The sequence below is a fragment of the Arabidopsis lyrata genome (genome assembly GCF_000004255.2).
Source record: "Arabidopsis lyrata subsp. lyrata unplaced genomic scaffold ARALYscaffold_1, whole genome shotgun sequence".
Lineage (NCBI taxonomy): Eukaryota > Viridiplantae > Streptophyta > Magnoliopsida > Brassicales > Brassicaceae > Arabidopsis > Arabidopsis lyrata.
The window spans coordinates 523,023-540,224 of NW_003302555.1; the positions used below are offsets into that span (position 1 = coordinate 523,023).

The 17,202-nt window shown below is 33.4% G+C and overlaps 3 protein-coding genes across 6 annotated transcripts; 2 read left to right on the forward strand and 1 right to left on the reverse strand.

Moving 5' to 3' along the window:
* The first annotated feature begins 4,916 nt into the window (after positions 1 to 4,916).
* Positions 4,917 to 8,231, forward strand: LOC9328151 (B3 domain-containing transcription factor NGA3). Of its 2 annotated transcripts, XM_021014490.1 has the most exons (3): positions 4,917 to 5,254; positions 5,419 to 6,611; positions 7,066 to 8,231. In XM_021014490.1, the coding sequence occupies exons 2-3, from the start codon at positions 5,736 to 5,738 to the stop codon at positions 7,252 to 7,254; spliced, it is 1,065 nt and encodes a 354-aa protein (XP_020870149.1). In that variant the 5' UTR covers positions 4,917 to 5,254; positions 5,419 to 5,735; the 3' UTR covers positions 7,255 to 8,231. The 2 variants fall into 2 exon arrangements, with proteins under 2 accessions (XP_020870149.1, XP_020870150.1); XM_021014491.1 differs by lacking the exon at positions 4,917 to 5,254 and having other exon boundaries at positions 5,262 to 6,611.
* A 2,098-nt stretch (positions 8,232 to 10,329) lies between these two features.
* On the forward strand, positions 10,330 to 12,363 carry LOC9325455 (protein arv1 homolog). Of its 3 annotated transcripts, none has more exons than XM_002889345.2 (9): positions 10,331 to 10,613; positions 10,738 to 10,785; positions 10,877 to 10,966; positions 11,191 to 11,236; positions 11,325 to 11,398; positions 11,525 to 11,610; positions 11,723 to 11,789; positions 11,937 to 12,012; positions 12,094 to 12,363. In XM_002889345.2, the coding sequence occupies exons 1-9, from the start codon at positions 10,401 to 10,403 to the stop codon at positions 12,246 to 12,248; spliced, it is 855 nt and encodes a 284-aa protein (XP_002889391.2). In that variant the 5' UTR covers positions 10,331 to 10,400; the 3' UTR covers positions 12,249 to 12,363. The 3 variants fall into 3 exon arrangements, with proteins under 3 accessions (XP_020869203.1, XP_002889391.2, XP_020869204.1); XM_021013545.1 differs by having other exon boundaries at positions 10,334 to 10,590; XM_021013544.1 differs by lacking the exon at positions 11,191 to 11,236 and having other exon boundaries at positions 10,330 to 10,613; positions 11,282 to 11,398.
* An 845-nt stretch (positions 12,364 to 13,208) lies between these two features.
* Positions 13,209 to 15,758, reverse strand: LOC9325457 (NAC domain-containing protein 1). The gene is made up of 6 exons (XM_002892043.2): positions 15,342 to 15,758; positions 14,974 to 15,257; positions 14,583 to 14,702; positions 14,025 to 14,492; positions 13,779 to 13,946; positions 13,209 to 13,664 (listed from the first exon to the last, which is right to left on the reverse strand). The coding sequence occupies exons 1-6, from the start codon at positions 15,490 to 15,492 to the stop codon at positions 13,458 to 13,460; spliced, it is 1,398 nt and encodes a 465-aa protein (XP_002892089.1). The 5' UTR covers positions 15,493 to 15,758; the 3' UTR covers positions 13,209 to 13,457.
* Between the last annotated feature and the right edge of the window lie 1,444 nt (positions 15,759 to 17,202).

The window sequence follows — 17,202 nt, forward strand, 5'->3', positions numbered from 1 at the left end:
CGCAAATGGACTCTATTTGCACCTACTGATAACGACCCTTCTCTCTATACATACATAACATTAATACAGTATACATGCAAATCCACACGCACACATTTATTTGATGGTTATGCATAATTTTTGGTATGATGAAACAAATGTAATGTTTTTGAGGATTTTGATATTTATCCTTAAATACCAGAGAGTGTGTATACGACTAAAACTTTTGTATCACTTCACACACCAAATTTATATTTAGTCAAAAATAGCGACTATTGACAAAGACAATAATCAATAGTTCACTGAATATAAGACCTTATAATAACTGTGTATTCCTTTGATTTCATTTATTTTTAGATTTTAATAAATTTTGTTTTGATATTATAAGTTTAGTTTAAGGCTTTCAAAGTTTTCGTATTTGGATATCCATACTCCATAACAATAAATTTATTTGTTAAAAATACTACAATTTTTGACATTTTTTTATACCAAAATATTATATTTAGTGAGTATTTCTAAAAAATTTAGTATACTTCTACTAAAAAATTTTGAAGCCTTGCTAAACTTATGATTTAAGGTATTTAGGAGTTTTTGGATTGATGATTTGTCTGGAAACCAAAACATAAAATATGGCACTATTAAGAAGCCCAACTTGATATTTATTCAATTGTATACATTTTATAAATTATTTTTAAATTTATTAGAATAAATCAACGATCATAAAATTTATTCGTAGTTACAATTTATTCGTATATAAACTTTTCTATACAACGTACTACTGACAATAAAGCCCAATTACATCACATATATATATACCTTAGTTTTCCAATAGAGCAGCTTTTAAAAATGACCAAATTCTTAGCATTTCTCTATGGCTATAGGACAGTAGTACGTTGTATAGAAAAGTTTAAATTGAAAAAAAAAAATCCCAAGGGCCCGAGCTCCTCAAGTTGATAAAGAAAAACTCACACAAATATGAATATCAATAAAGAAAATAGGTGTGAAAGAGATCGAGAAGTGTGGGGATGCAAAAATGTGAGGCTGTTTTGGACAAATTCTAGAGAGAGAGAGTAGTGAGAAGTGGTCCTTACTCTATTCCATGTTTACTGTTGTGAAATTGTAACACTTCACCTTCTCACTCACCTTCTCATTTATGTTTGCTTCCCCTTAAAATCCAACCCCTACTTTAACCATTTTATTCAAATCTTACATATATACTAATTAACCATATGTACCTCGTATTTATACCATATGGTACATATCTAATATACTTACAATACATTCATGGCAAAAGTATTTGAGAGATGATCTCCGATACCATTTGAGATTCCATACACTCTTAGATTTGTAGTATCTAGGGTTTTAGGGATCATATATCGGATCCAGGTAAGTAATGAAAGAAAGTCGAAACTATATTTGTTTATGAATTTCACTATTTGTTTTATGTCCTATCATATTGATACAATTATATATTTTAATTTTCTATTATAGTGAATACATATTCAAAAAGTAAAATACAATTCTAAAGTATAACTACGAAAACCAAAATTAAATATATAAGCTAGAGATATATATATATAGAGTCGGTCAATTAGATTAGAATGGGATATATTCCTTAAGCATAATCTATATATAAGGGGATTTGTTAAAAAAAAAAACTATATATAAGGGGATTTGTTTTTTGATAGATTTGGGCTTTTAACATGGGCTTCCAACTCAAAACCAATTGGCAATGAGTGGATTGACCCTAACCCTTTATATATCACTTGATAATTTTTCCAACTTTCGATGTGGGACTTTCTCTCATTAACACCCCCCTCACGCTCAGGCATCGTTGGCTCTGAAGCGTGGGCATATGTGGGAACAACATCCACGGGGTGGCCCGATTTGGGACTTCAATAACATTTTTCAATGAAATAGTGGCAAGTAAGAGATTATAGGTAGAGAGGTCCCCTTTGTATTCAAGCGGTTGCAACTCGGTAAATAGTAAAAATTAACAAATTGTTTTTTCTTTTAGCTAGTTTTGCCTTTAAATTAAAGAGCGAGGGCAGCTTGCTGGCCAACCTTTTTCAAGCCATACTTTATAATTATACAAAATATATTAACAGACCCATATATAATTTCGATAACAGAAAATTTATTTGGAATTTAAAGATATATTATTGCTTAAACTCAAATCCAAAACGAACCTAAAATCACACTGAACCGATTCGTAGTAGATTCAGTTTTACATTGGTTAATGGCTCTTTTTTTTTTAACTGAAAAACTTGGACCAGTAGCCGGATGTTAAACACATAGTTCAAGTATAATTAACACACTTGCGTGAATAATAAGTCTTACTCGAAATGCTATGTTGAGAATATAATGGAATCGGTCTATCCATGAATAGACTCTGAAAATCGGATAATAAATACTTTATATTTTATTGCTAAATTAGTGAAAATAGTTTATAATAATCGACGATTTGTCAAATACAAGTTCCGTCGTGTTTCAAAACGAATTTAAAGTATCACCTACTTCTTATATATTCCGCTACACGTGCTTATTAAATGATTTATATATTTTGACTAATGTAGTGATGACATGTATAATAAGTATACTTCCAAAATATTAATAAATAATTACGCTGTTTAATTACTGGAAATATTTGACCAGGTGTTGCAGATCTAGACATTTTCTTGCTGTCTCAAAACATCAAACGCTCTTGTTATGGAATATGGATGTTGATGATTATGACAAATAGGAATAAAATAATAAAATATTATGGTCATTATTATAATTCTTGTTATATAATTTTTTTTTTTGGATAATTTTCGTGACTTAGTTTTTCTACAGATCGGTTATTATGATTTATTTTTTCTGCAATGTTGACGTACGCCTGAAACGAACATTGTAAGACATGGTGATCTTAATATATTTTACATAGATATGCATTAAACATAAACATAATTTACCAAGAAACCAAAAAAAGAAGTTAAACATGCACACATTTACATAAAGATATATTTGTATTTGCTTATTTCAATTTGTTTTGTTGTGATTGATGTATGTGAAGAAGATTTTGGACCACCAAAAACTTTGGCACATCAGCAACCAAACCTACTTTCCCCCTTGTGATCTGTAAATAATTGCATAATTAATTATAATATGCGAAATTAGTTATGTGTTTTTTTTTTTTCTTACATAGAGATTAGCAAATTTCATTATGTAATCCTTCTTATAACAGTATTATACTGTAAACCCACGTGACTCGCTCTGACAAGAAATTACTAAACAAAATTTGAGCAAAAAGACATGGAGTATTAATTATCGTATTACTGCTATTGATAAAAAAAGACTTTTTTTTTCTTTCTGTTTCGCATTGGCACGCATGATTAAGGGTGTGGCGGTTAGCATTTTATAAAAGAAAAATAAAAAGAAGAATTACAACTCTTCTATTTTCTTCTAAAAGTTAACCAGTTAAATAAAACTTAGAAGAATTGTTTTCTTCCCAATTTATCCTAAAAGTAACATAAAAAAGGTTAAAACTTCCTACTACAATTATATGATAGAAATAATTCTTTTCTTCTCTTTTATTTTAGTTTTTTTCCATATCTTTTCTTCTAATTTTAACCAGTCACACCCTAAGTAAATCGATATACTTAGTCAGATAAAAAAATTACGGTGAATCTTGTTTTCACATAATTTATCTATAATTTGTTCAGATATCAATGGTTTAAGTACAATATACACCGTTTGAACGACTTTTAACCTAATCAGATTATCAACCTTTTGATGGATTGATGTGATCTATATAATCAATAGATATGCCATAAGTCAATGAACAGATAAACGCAATAAGTAAAAATTTAGGTAACAAATAGAAACAACCCATTCGAACAAAAACATAATAAACACAAAAAACTTTTGTGGTATACGTACATAAGTTTGATTGATAATTTTATTGACCTTCTCGGAATAACGAATCAAATGTTGGACGAGGATAAGATCCACAAACTTAGAATGAGTCGAAAGATATCGGCTATAGTCAGAGACGGTCCAGAACGTTACATCATATGTGTGTACAGTGCCGGCCCGAATATATGGACTGCCTAAAGCAAGCCATATAATTGATGCCCCAATGAAAAGAAAAAAAAATCATTTTAAAAGAATGCATAATGTGGGTTTTGAACCCCTGACTTGTTAGTAGAAAGAGACCAAGCTTAACCACTAGATCTATTGAACAATTTTGTAAATTATGCCCCTAAATTTCTTTATAACATCTGATGCCCTGAAGTCCTAGCTTCATGAGCTTCTGCCACGGGCCTGTGTGTATATGTAAATGCATACAAATTTTTAAGTAATCATGGCATGCCAACAACTGGAATAGTAGTTGGTAAGAATTATATTTAATTTAATGTGATAAAATGCGTGCATGCATATATTTATATTGCTTTTGTCTAAAGAATATTCCATACATGGAAAAAATGTGCATTTCTTTTCTGGTAAATCCATATAGGTTAGTATAAAATATAAATACATATATATATATATATATATATATATATACCATAGTCACTTACTAACTAACGAAAACTATATATAATTAATTAATTATAAATTCGTTCAAATTGTTTTAATTAGTGCTATAACCAACAATGATTAGTAGAAAGCAAAATTAGATGAATAGACAAAAAAAATTGTTTTAGTTAATAAAAAGGAAACACACACGTATGAAGTATACAGTACACTCATTAAAAAAAAGATTAACGGAATCTCAAACACCGTCGACAACTAGACATATATATACACATGTATATAAAGATTTTGAAATTTCAATACAAAGAGCTAATTCGAAGCCTAATGAAAAGGACAAGAAGCTCACATGACCCGAACCATATCATTCATGGGCCCCTACGCATTACTCGGTACCAATCTCGCTCTCTCTCTCTCTCTCTCTCTAAGTCTTGAAACACTATCAAGAATCTCAAGCCACCATTTTTTCTTCATCCTCATAAAGAGAAAGAGAGAGATCCTCTTGTTTGGCAAGAACCCAATTTGAGTTCCAAGTCCTGATTTGCTCTGATCTTTCTCTTTCCTTGATTTCATTCTATAGTCAACGAGAAGATAATTATATATATATATATATATGTGTATAGTTTTCTTCCGATTCTAGGGTTTTCATATTTCATCTAAATTTTCATGGTCAAAGAAGAAATTCAAAGAACCAATCGAACCAGGAAGAGAAAGAAAACATCAATATCAACATCTCTCTCTCTCTCTCGTATATTATAAGGTGAGACCACACCAGAACTTTAATTTATTTTTTTCCTTCTTCCCTTCTTTTAATATATTCTTTGAATTATTTTCATTAATTCATCTACCCCTTTTTATAATTGTGGCTAGATTTTCGTTTCGTTTCCTCTTTTTAATATTATCTATCTAATATGTATGTCGAAGATCTCGAGTTGAGTCATCATCGTTAATGGCTTTGAAAAACGACGGCAACAATTCACCAAGTCAAGAACAAGAGGAAGGTTTAAACTTTAGCAAGATTCACTGAGACTCATCTCAAGAAAAGGAGAAAGATTTAATCCAAGAACAGGATATAGAGTAACCTTGATCAAGAACCACTAAGACCCATCTCATACATCCATCAAGAAAAGAGGAGCAAGGTTTTGTCAAGAAACAACAAAAAAAAAAAAAAGAGTTTCAATCTTGATTCAAGAACCATCGCATAAATCAAGATTTAACCAAGGCAAATCATATAATTCATCATGGATCTATCCTTAGCTCCAACAAGCTCCGACCAAGAACAAGACAGAGACCAAGAATTAACCTCCAACATCCGAGCAAGCAGCAGCTCTGGCCCCAGCGGAAACAACAACAACCTTCCGATGATGATGATTCCACCTCCGGAGAAAGAACACATGTTCGACAAAGTGGTAACACCAAGCGACGTCGGAAAACTCAACAGACTTGTGATCCCTAAACAACACGCTGAGAGGTATTTCCCACTAGACTCCTCAAACAACCAAAACGGCACGCTGTTGAACTTCCAAGACAGAAACGGCAAGATGTGGAGATTCCGTTACTCGTATTGGAACTCTAGCCAGAGCTACGTGATGACCAAAGGATGGAGCCGTTTCGTCAAAGAGAAAAAGCTCGACGCAGGAGACATTGTCTCTTTCCAACGAGGCATCGGAGATGAGTCCGAAAGATCCAAACTTTACATAGATTGGAGGCACAGACCCGACATGAGCCTCGTTCAGGCACATCAGTTTGGTAATTTCGGTTTCAATTTCAATTTCCCGACCACTTCTCAATATTCCAACAGATTTCATCCATTGCCGGAATACAAATCCGTCCCGATTCACCGGAGCTTGAACATCGGAAACCACCAACGTTCGTATTATAACAACCAGCGTCAAGAGTTCGTAGGGTATAATTATGGGAATTTAGCTGGACGGTGTTACTACACGGGATCACCGTTGGATCAGAGGAACATTGTTGGATCAGAGCCGTTGGTTATAGACTCAGTCCCTGTGGTTCCCGGGAGATTAACCCCGGTGATATTACCGCCGCTTCCTCCGCCTCCTTCAACGGCGGGAAAGAGACTCAGGCTCTTTGGGGTGAATATGGAATGTGGTATTGACTATAATCCCTGTTCTAAAAATCCCCGCCTAGCCCCGATTACTCCCCGCTTAATCGCTAGGCCCACCCTATCCGCCTCGATTAATGACTAATCCCCTAAAAAATCAGTAACCCGATTATTCTCCGCCTAATCCGATTACTTTCCGCCTAATCTTATATACCCCGATTATTTTTTAGATTGCAAGTATAAAAAAACTTTTTATTTTTGTTATTCAATCATTTGAATGGAGAGTTTGTGATGTTTTACAATAACTTGTGTTCAAATTTTAATAAAAATCATAAATTTGTAATAAAAATCATAAATTTTTACAATATTGGATTAATATATTTTAAAAATATTAAAATAACCCTAAAACTAATCCCCGATTAATCCCCGATTTTAATCCGATTTTCCGATTAATCGCTAGGCCCATGCCGAGCGCCCGACTAGCGCCTAGCGATTTTTAAAACAAGGACTATAATCAACAAGAAGAGTCATGGTTGGTGCCACGTGGCGAAATGGGTGCATCTTCTTCTTCTTCAGCTCTACGACTAAACATATCAACTGATCATGATGATGATACTGATGATGGTGATGGTGGTGATGATGATCAATTTGCTAAGAAAGGGAAGTCTTCACTTTCTCTCAATTTCAATCCATGAGAAGTTTCATCATCTTCTTTTTGAATTGTCTCTTTATTTTATTTCATTAATTAGTAAATTTTTCAAGGTTATTAGATTCTAGCTAGTGAGAGGAAGAAATTAAAAACGATCTTCTTCGTTTTTTTTTTTTTGGTTATGAATTTTGTTTTCGACATGTTTTTTGATGTTAATCACTAGGCTTTTGTCACCATGTTGAAACTCGCATCTTTTCAATTTTGTATATAAACTTATATATAAATATGATTTACATGAAATAACATGTTCACATGCCTCAAATTTTAGCTAATTATATCCAATATTCGCTGTAACTCATTGTTTAGTCATCATCTTAATAAATTATATATTAACCTTAATACTTGACTCTAGGTGAAACTGCCTTTAGCTATAGCATTTTATCAATGAAACAGTGTTCATCTTCTTCTTTTTTGAGTTTTAATATATATAATTTGAGATTATAATTGATGAGTGGGAAAAAAGCTTATAAATTTCATGAATTGTACTCTCTGTGCCTATCTCCCTACACTGACAAAGTGTTTCATGGTACATTCTAAGCTAATGGGCAGGTCCAAAAAAAGCCTCTCTTTTTTCTCTCTCTAATGGTCCTATTTTGTTTGCTTGGTTACTCTTGTAATTTTGCTCGGTTAAAGAGATTTTTGCAGGTTATGGGCAGAGAAAATAAAGAGAAGCTAGCTATGGAAGAAGGACTGATCCATTCATTTAGTAATTCAATTTATTATATTAAAAAGAACAAAAGGTATGATATGTTTTCACATTGTTTGACTTTTTTATGATCACAGGTTCATTAATTTCTCATTTTTTACTAATTCTAGATTCTTGTTTTTGTTATTAACCTTTGGTCAATAGCTTTGTTTGATTTGGTTTGCAAGTTGAACTGATTTTTACCAAATCAGGTATCTCTGTAGATCTCATAAACTCATGAGTTCTTTTAGAATGTTAGATCCTAAATCATTTGTCAATTACTATATATACACATGCATCTGCATATATACACATATACCTACCCACTATATATATATAACACAGTTTACACATGCATGTGTATAAAATTAATGTATTAAGTATACGTGGAACTTTTAAATGCAGTCTCTAGCTAGGGATCATAAGTTTCACCCTATAAGCTGTTCAATAGATTGCAGAATTGTTCATTGGTTACGTTGATTATACATATTTATAGTTTCCCAAGCATAGTAAAAGTATGATCCCATACAACATATATATATATATATATATATGCTAACTAGCAACTCTCAGATATGCTTCACAAACCGGGAATTTTTCTTTTGGTTGTTGTCATATCTACTATATGTGCATGTGCATATATATATGTAGGTTACAATTCCATGTATATAAACACATTCAGGTAAATAATTGAGAGAATTACTATTCTGTATTCCATGTATATAGTAAAATTGCGTTAATTAACTGTTATATTGTCAATCTTTTGCATGAAATTAAGATCAAATGGAGAAGTCATTAGCAGATTTTATTTCCCTCCTATTGGATAGACATACTCCAGTACACCTTCTATTATCCAAATCCGTTGTGATATTTCATGTAACTAAGCACTGGAGAGTCGAATTTTCAGTCCAATAAAGATTATAACACACGGAGGACTCCTTACCAGTTACCAGCGGGATGAGTTATACATTCATAGATGCATGTGTTTTTTTTTCTTTCCATGCTAATTCGGAATTTGACATGACTGATTTTGTATATCTTTAGATAAGTATGAGGGTCCGTATAATTTGTGATCGAATGATCCTAAAATAAGATAAATAAATGTCTGAACCTATCATTATAAGTACTTCATATCAGTTGAAGATCAATTGATCAAATATAGGGTTAATTAAGTGTTTCTCAATGTGTATACGTATATACAGTCCTGCGTCTATAAATACTCCCTAGACCGCAAACATTAAACAGGTAACATGTAGACGACATGGATCGGAGACTATATCTTACAAGCATACATATGTATGTTAATTATATGTGTAGCCCAAATATCTTCAATATAGGGGAACATAAGGTTTTAAAATGAATATCCATACACACATTTGCAAAAGGATGATGCTATATATAAATACGTATTCCAAATAGTCTACAAGTAGCTATTATATTGTGTACGTAGATATGTCTCAAAAGGCTTGTGCTATTATATTGTGTAGATATGTCTCAAAAGGCTTGTGCATAGTTGTCAAAAGAATATAAAATGTATTTAAATACTCAAAAGAATGCATGCATAGAAAAGAAGATTCATAATGAAATTAAAAGGGAAGGTATTAGTGAAAAGTACGGATGGCATTAAAATTAACTTAATTAAGAAAATGACTAAAGCAGACAATACTGTAACATATCTAAATGATTAGTTGTGTAAGAATAAAGAGAATAAATGACATGCTCCAATTATTGTTAAATAAAATAATTCATTCTCATTAGATTCCTGACCTAAAAGAGACTGCAAATATGTAGGCCGGTTAGGGTTTTTATAGGCATGATTGATGATGATAAGGAAACTTCGTATTGGGGGTTAATGGGTTCTTCCCTTTCTAATACATTTTTAAATAAACTAATAATTAACTATTCATTTTAACTTTTAATTTACTGTTCCATTTTTATGTTGAGTTTACTTACTATTAAGAGAAACTGTTTTATCTAAGCCTCATTTACAAAGCAATTTCGTTTTGTTGTAGCCATGCGCTAATCAAATGCAACCAAACTAGTTTTTTTTTTTTTGGATTTTTTCGTCAGTGTTGAATTGCAAGAATATTTGTCTTTTCTTATGAATTATCCATCACCAATCATGAACTATATATAGAAAGTAACACGACAATAATAATATTAGTGCAGCACTATTTTACTAAAAAAATATTAGTGAAGCACTAGACTTTTCAGTAAGTGTGGTCAATTCTGAAGACTAATGTAGACTTTGAGATAAGGATGAACAATTTATCCAAATTGTTATGTCATATGGAAAAGATTTTTATCCAAATTGAACAATTTATAAAATCTAAAAACATATGTATAAATTACAACGTATATGATTTTTAAATTTGGGGTCCAAATACCCGGCTTAGAACAAAACTGGGCTTAACAAATTTAAAATTAAGAATTCATAAACTTGGCCCATGATTAGGCCCATTAAGGTCTTAAACAGTAGCCTTGACCCGGACGCGGACCCAGACCCAGACCCGGACTCCAATTGTTCCTTATTCTTGTTCAGAACTTCTGAGAGAGAAAGAGCAATGGCGGCGAGTGAACACAGATGCGTGGGATGTGGTTTTAGGGTAAAATCATTGTTCATTCAATACTCTCCGGGTAACATTCGTCTCATGAAATGCGTAAGCTTTTTATTAATTGATCTTTTTTTTTGACCCAATTAGGGTTTTAAGATTCTCTATTAAATTTCTTCAAAGTGTCCATCTTTGATCATACTTTCTTAAAGAACATGTATTGTTCATTTAGGGAAACTGCAAGGAAGTAGCAGACGAATACATCGAGTGTGAACGCATGGTCTGTTTTCTATCACTTACTTTCCATTTTTGGGTGTTTTCTTATTTCTTTCCAAATTTGGTTTTTGGTTCTTTAATTGTTTCTTTTGCAGATTATTTTCATCGATTTAATCCTTCACAGACCAAAGGTTTATAGACACGTCCTCTACAATGCAATTAATCCAGAAACTGTCAATATTCAGGTAAAAACTAGTTCAGTTCAAGTTCTTGATTTCAAACATTGCTACTTCTCTGATCTTGAATTGATATTACAAACTTGTTGAATTTGAAATCTTTTTTCCATAAGTAGAAATATCTTAGACCTCAAGCAATAAATTAATTTCCAACTTTGGGGATACACAGAAATTCACAGTTGTCTCTGATCCAAGAAGACTTGTTGAGTTCTTCTCGTTTTTTTCGTGTGCAGCATTTGTTGTGGAAGTTGGTCTTCGTGTATCTTCTTCTAGACTCTTGTATCCTTTTGTTTCATAATCTCTTACGATCAAAGTAACTCGCAGATTCATCAGCAAACTCATTTGAAAAGCCTTAAACTCATCACAGATAGAAGCTTGCTACTGAGAAGAACTGATGAAGAATCGAGCTTTTCTCATAGCTCGGTTCTTATATCTATAAAGGTTATGTTTTTGTTAACTTTTTTTTAATGAACTTGATTGGATTGTTTTTCCTTCTTAAGATTTATATGTTTAAAGTCATTGGGATGGGTTTAGAAAGGATACTGTAATATTTTTGCATGTAAACAGGTTCTAATCGGTGTCTTATCTGCAAACGCTGCATTTATCTTCTCTTTCGCCATTGCGGCTAAGGGTTTGCTAAATGAAGTTTCCAGGTGATTACTGATTATTCTTCTCCTTAGTTCTTATTATGAGTTTTTCACCAAGATCTCAGACTGTTGTCACCTGAAGATTGGTTACGTATAAAATTTTTTAAAAACTTTGCAGAGGAAGAGAGATTATGTTGGGGATATGCATCTCTAGTTACTTCAAGATATTTCTGCTTGCAATGTTGGTATGTAGTAGTTTTTTACCTCTCACATAATTCCTAATATTGAAGTACCAAACTTCTTCTTATGCAATCATGCACTAAGTTTTTTGTATCGATTAAACCTGGTGTTATGTCTCTTTGCTCAAAAATAGAGAATCTTTGTTATTACAGGTATGGGAATTCCCAATGTCTGTGATCTTCATTGTCGATATACTTGTCTTAACATCAAACTCCATGGCTCTTAAAGGTCAGACCTTCAAAATGTTGTTAATGCAAATTGTTTGTTCTTGTTTTGGAATCTGACACTGCAAGTTTGTGCTAAAACCAGTGATGACTGAATCAACAATGACAAGATGCATAGCCGTATGCTTAATCGCGCACTTGGTTAGATTCTCGGTGGGTCAGATATTTGAGCCGACAATATTTTTGACACAATTTGGATCTCTGATGCAATATCTGTCTTATTTATTCAGAACCGTATGATCCCATCATCTTCCTTTACATTATATCATTTGTATTGTTGTATGACTAAGCCAAATATGATTGCCATCAAGAATTGAATTGGACCTTACTAAAATATCAAAATTAAATTGTTAGTCGTTGTGGTGCGGTAAGAATACTAATGGGCCACGCGTATCGGCCCATAAGACTCGATCGAAACCTTGCCCCTCACTCTTCGTCGCTCCCTCTTTCTCTTCTTTGTTCTCTCTGGCGTTTTAGTTTCGACCTTGTAAGTTTTGATTTAACCGTGTGAATCTATCTCTCCGAAGTCTTATCTGATGTTTGATTTCCGTTCTAGATTGAAGACCTTACTGCGATTTTGAATTTGATATTCTTTAGGTTTAAAGTCTTGAATGATGAAGGCGACACAGGAGCAGGTTGTGGCTGTAACCGCGGTCTTTTGGAGCAGTGTCCGGTTCCCCCTGGCTATGATGCTCGTCAGGTCGGTCCGTGTATTAAACGGTGTGTGGAGAATTTAGGCTACTCTGGTCCTCTCACTATCTTTGCCGTTGGCCTACTGACAAACATCCCCGATGACGTCCTGTGAGCAGTCTCTTCCACTGGAATCGTTCTTTATCACGTCCCCTACGGTTAATATCTTCTCATCCTTATGGCTTTCTACAGTAATATGTATACTTTTCCTTCCATGAGTCACAAGTCTTTGGTTCGTCTCTGAACTCTCAAGAGTCAATCAAGAAAGCTTCAACCAAGTCCATAGTCCACACTCCACAGTCCACAGTTTAAAGATGTAATGTAACTCGAAATTTGATATTACGTAGAATAATTTGACATTTTGTATCAAAGTCATGTTATGCAGTGAGACTGTTAAACACCTTTTTATTTCATTGCAAATGCAATTTCGGCTGCTTTGGCTGCTAACTGAATCATTGAGCCAACATTCTTTACACAATTTGGGTCTCTCATGTAACTAAAACCCCTTTCTTATACAAAACTATATGATCACTTATATATATGACTATACCACAAAACGATACCTAATTTATTATTACATACACTTGTTTTTTTTCTTTTCTATACATACATTTCCTGCATTTTTTTTTTCTCTTCTTTACATACTAGTAAAACACAACTTCAGACTTTTCCTGAGCGAGAAAACAGAGCAAAGAAACCAAAAGAAAAAAAACACACAGACAAGAAAGAAAATTGTGAGGAAGAATCCGATTTGACCTCTTAACCAACCAGAATGATCGAACCAATGATGGAGATGAACAACAAGACACCAATGATCATGTTCTTGAGATAGTTCCACTGTGCATTCCTTTGACTCCTCTTCTCCAAAACAATCCGGCTCTGCTTCACCGTGTTGTTGGATAGAGGTTTCTTGATCGAGTCTTCAGCCATTTTCCACTCGTATTCGCTTTTCTGAGAATATATCACCTACAAGCACACCCATAGCTCATAAATTAGAGGTAATTGTGTGACTCAAAGTTTGATGAAATATTGATTTCAGATTTCGTATCAAAGTCATGTTTCTCAGTGAGAGTGTTAAACCTTTTCTTTGTTCTGATACGGCAATTTCAACTGGTTTGGTTGCTCTTGTGCCTCATAATTGTGCGAAGGCTTACTAGTGTTCAATGGTTGAATATCATCTATAGGAGTATGGCACGGTTCATCTGAACTACCAACACTATCAGTCGAGCTTGAAGTGTCTTCGAAAATCTATCAAAATCCAAAACTCAACGTGTGAGATACAATAGAGATATAGGTTCTGAGCATATGTGTCAAAAAAAAGCTTACCATTGAGCCAGTTTCAGTATCACTGCTATCATCAGGCAAAACCCCAGTCACAGGTTTTTTTGGCCGGTAATCACTGTAATGCTCTTGCATAGATGTCCTTTCATCAATTAAAGACTCAAAATTTTCTTCAACCACAGACTTCCAAATCATCTCCGACTCATTTTCATAAGGGGCCAAGTAAGGAACTTGTTGTTGTAGGTTGATATAGTCACTCAACCACTGACCGCCGTGATTTGCTAAATCATACTCAGGGAGAAGGTTAAAAGATCCTGCATATCCTTCAACTGGTTGCTGCATGTCAAAGTTTCCACCAAGATTTGCTGAGTCATACTCAGAGAAATGGTTAAGAGACCCTAAATTTCCTTGAACTGGTAGCTGCATATTGAAGTTTTGCTGGCCATGATTTGCTGAATCATATTCAGAATAAGTGTTGTAAGATGCTGAATTTCCTTGACGTGATTGGTTGACCTGAAAAATGAAACAGTTCAAATCACAAGTTTGTTTTTGGTATGCTTACTTAAAAGCGCAGAGCAAAGGAGTGGACGGACATTGACTCACCACAGAACCTGCACTACTAGTCATATTAGGGACAAAAGTGGGAGTGGGATCTGTTGCGTTGGCAGATAGAATGCTCTTGTCGTTGCCCTTATATTCAAGTCTGCAGATGACATAGGTCCTCTGAAAAAATTTCCAGAGGTAAGCACATAAAAAAGCTAAGTCAGACATAGATTGTGTAACAATCATTGATGGAGTTCTTAACGCAGATAATAACATGAAAACAAGCATTCCCAGAAACTCAAATCCTATAACTAAGAAGAAACCACAGATATAAGCACATGTTCAATGAATAAACATGAGGAGGATTAATTACCTGCACTTACACATAGATCAGAGGCAGTGAAATCGAAAAATTGAAACATATTTAAAAAAAAAAAAAAAAAAAAAAAACCTCATGTTCTGGTAAGAGGTCGTCGTGAAACTCGTGGATAACCCAATCAGATTTGGTTTTGTCAGAGATTCTTCCCTTGAGGAAGACCAAAACCCTTTTATGACCAATCTTACCAGGAGTGGTACACCAAGTTCCCCACTGATCCTTGACATCCACAGGCTCTCCAGTAACCTTCCAGAAGCCAGAATCTGTTGTCCTGCTCTGTCGATTCCCATTGGTGTACTTGTTTTCTCTTCGAGAGAAGAAATACCACATAGGATCTCTCGATTTTATCTTAGATTGGACTGTTATACATGAAGCAAAGTGAAAACAAATAAAAAACCTAAATCACTCACGACTCGAATGAAATTTGAAAATCTGCAACTTACACCGCAAGTTCCATGGATCGAAGCTACAGATGTTGACCTCGTTAATGGCTCCTTCTACTAGCCAATTCTTTCCCAGAATTTTGTTATGGAGATAGTAACCTACGAGCTCATCATCCGTCGGACGGAATCCATATCCCACCAAATCCTCCATTTTTCAATCCGACCAAAGGAACCGAAATCGTCCGAGAGATTCTTTTTTTTTTTTTTTTTTGGGGTTTCAGAGCAAAAAAGAAAAAAAAAAAAAACGGAGAAATTGCTTCGAAGGTTTCCGACTGAAGAGTTTCGCCGCCGGTCGCTCGCTCTCTCTTTCTCTCCGATTATATATATATTTTTTTGGTTTGGAGGGAGAAGACAGTGAAAGCAGAGTTTAAATAAGCCAACATATTCTTTTTTTAATTAAAATTATTATTATTATTATTATGGAATTTCGATTCAATTGGTTTGTAACAATTTTGAAGATTAAATCCATTAGAAGAAAAATTAAATAATTCAAAAAAATAAATAATAATAAATTCAGCCTTCTTAGGGAAGGGAAGGTGCTGGGCGGTAGTAAATGGGTCCCTCGCAAGCAAAACAAAGGAGAGCAACTGGAATCTGTCTTCTGGCTTCTTAATTATGTGTGTGAACACGCATAATATTTCATCTGATGAGTGTGTGTGTGTGTGTGCTTATTTTATCTTGAATCCTGTGGATATGTTGTTAAATCCATCTAGAAGCTTAACTTTTTAAATGGCTAATTGTAAGCTTATTTTAGTTTTTTTGACCATGTTTGTTGGGCTTGTCGCAAATGGTTCGTTGGGTTGCATTTATCTATGGAACAATAAGCTTATTGTGTCTACGAACTCAAACGATTGAGCCATTTTCCAAACCGAACAAATAACAACAACTTTAAAATATACACCAGTAGATAACATATACAGATCGTATGAAGTAGGTGATTAGAAAACTCTAAGATCCCTAGAAAATTTATACTAGCTAGTGTGGAATGCAATTATCTAGTGGCTCTCATTAGCCACTAACATGTGGTAGGTTCAGGTCTTCCAAAGTGAAGTTTTTAATATTGGCAGAAAAAATAGCAAATCTCTTTTAACAAAAAAAATAAAACCACCAATATATCTTTGCCTACGTTTTCTTTCTACCTTTTCTTTTGTCTTTTTGGGGTTTACATAGATTGTTTCTTCTTTTTGGATTTGTCATGGTTGTTGGTATACTTGTGAGTTGTGACTCTCTTTTTTTTTTCGCCTCTTGTGAGTTGTGACTAGAAACGTTATGACATGCCTAAGAATTCATAACAAGCCAAAACTCAAGATAACGTAAGCCATATATGCATATATATTTTTTTCACCAGAAAAAAAAAACATGGCTTTGAGAAGAGAAAAAAAAAAAACAATAATTAAATTTAATTCAAAAGATGTATAGCTGTAGTAATCTAAGATGTTGAAAAAAAGAACGACATTTAAAAACAAAATCTTCAAGGATTTGATTTCGTATCTCCAAATGACCGAAACAACATTCATGACCAAATTTTTCTTTTACTTTTGAATTAATGCGTATTATAAAGTTAGAAGATAGCTCTTACCAAGTGGTTTCAAATGTTTGACCAATACGAGACTTTCCTTGTAAGAAAATATCATAGTGAAACAAAAAGATAAAATTAAAATACAATAGGAGTCAAACATAATGCGATGAATAATTACTTTTGTTGTCACTGGTTTGATATTGCGTGAAACATGATTTTACTATGAATAAATGGTTAGATATAAGGGTTTTTGGAAGAAATTAGTTTCTAGACACTGAATTATGCATATAACAATGTGAGTGACCAAAACTTAGTATAAGTAAAAAAAAATTGTAATGAATT

Excerpts from the sequence above, each read along its gene's own strand:
- LOC9328151 (XM_021014490.1), top strand. The coding sequence starts at position 5,736 with ATGGATCTATCCTTAGCTCCAACAAGCTCCGACCAAGAACAAGACAGA. Across the intron at positions 6,612-7,065 it reads TGAATATGGAATGTGGTATT|GACTATAATCAACAAGAAGA; the intron begins GACTATAATCCC and ends TTTTAAAACAAG.
- LOC9325455 (XM_002889345.2), top strand. The coding sequence starts at position 10,401 with ATGATTAGGCCCATTAAGGTCTTAAACAGTAGCCTTGACCCGGACGCG. Across the intron at positions 10,614-10,737 it reads ACATTCGTCTCATGAAATGC|GGAAACTGCAAGGAAGTAGC; the intron begins GTAAGCTTTTTA and ends TTGTTCATTTAG. Across the intron at positions 10,967-11,190 it reads CAGAAACTGTCAATATTCAG|CATTTGTTGTGGAAGTTGGT; the intron begins GTAAAAACTAGT and ends TTTCGTGTGCAG.
- LOC9325457 (XM_002892043.2), bottom strand. The coding sequence starts at position 15,492 with ATGGAGGATTTGGTGGGATATGGATTCCGTCCGACGGATGATGAGCTC. Across the intron at positions 14,703-14,973 it reads ACCTCTTACCAGAACATGAG|AGGACCTATGTCATCTGCAG; the intron begins GTTTTTTTTTTT and ends AAATTTTTTCAG. Across the intron at positions 13,665-13,778 it reads CGTATCAGAACAAAGAAAAG|GTGATATATTCTCAGAAAAG; the intron begins GTTTAACACTCT and ends GTGTGCTTGTAG.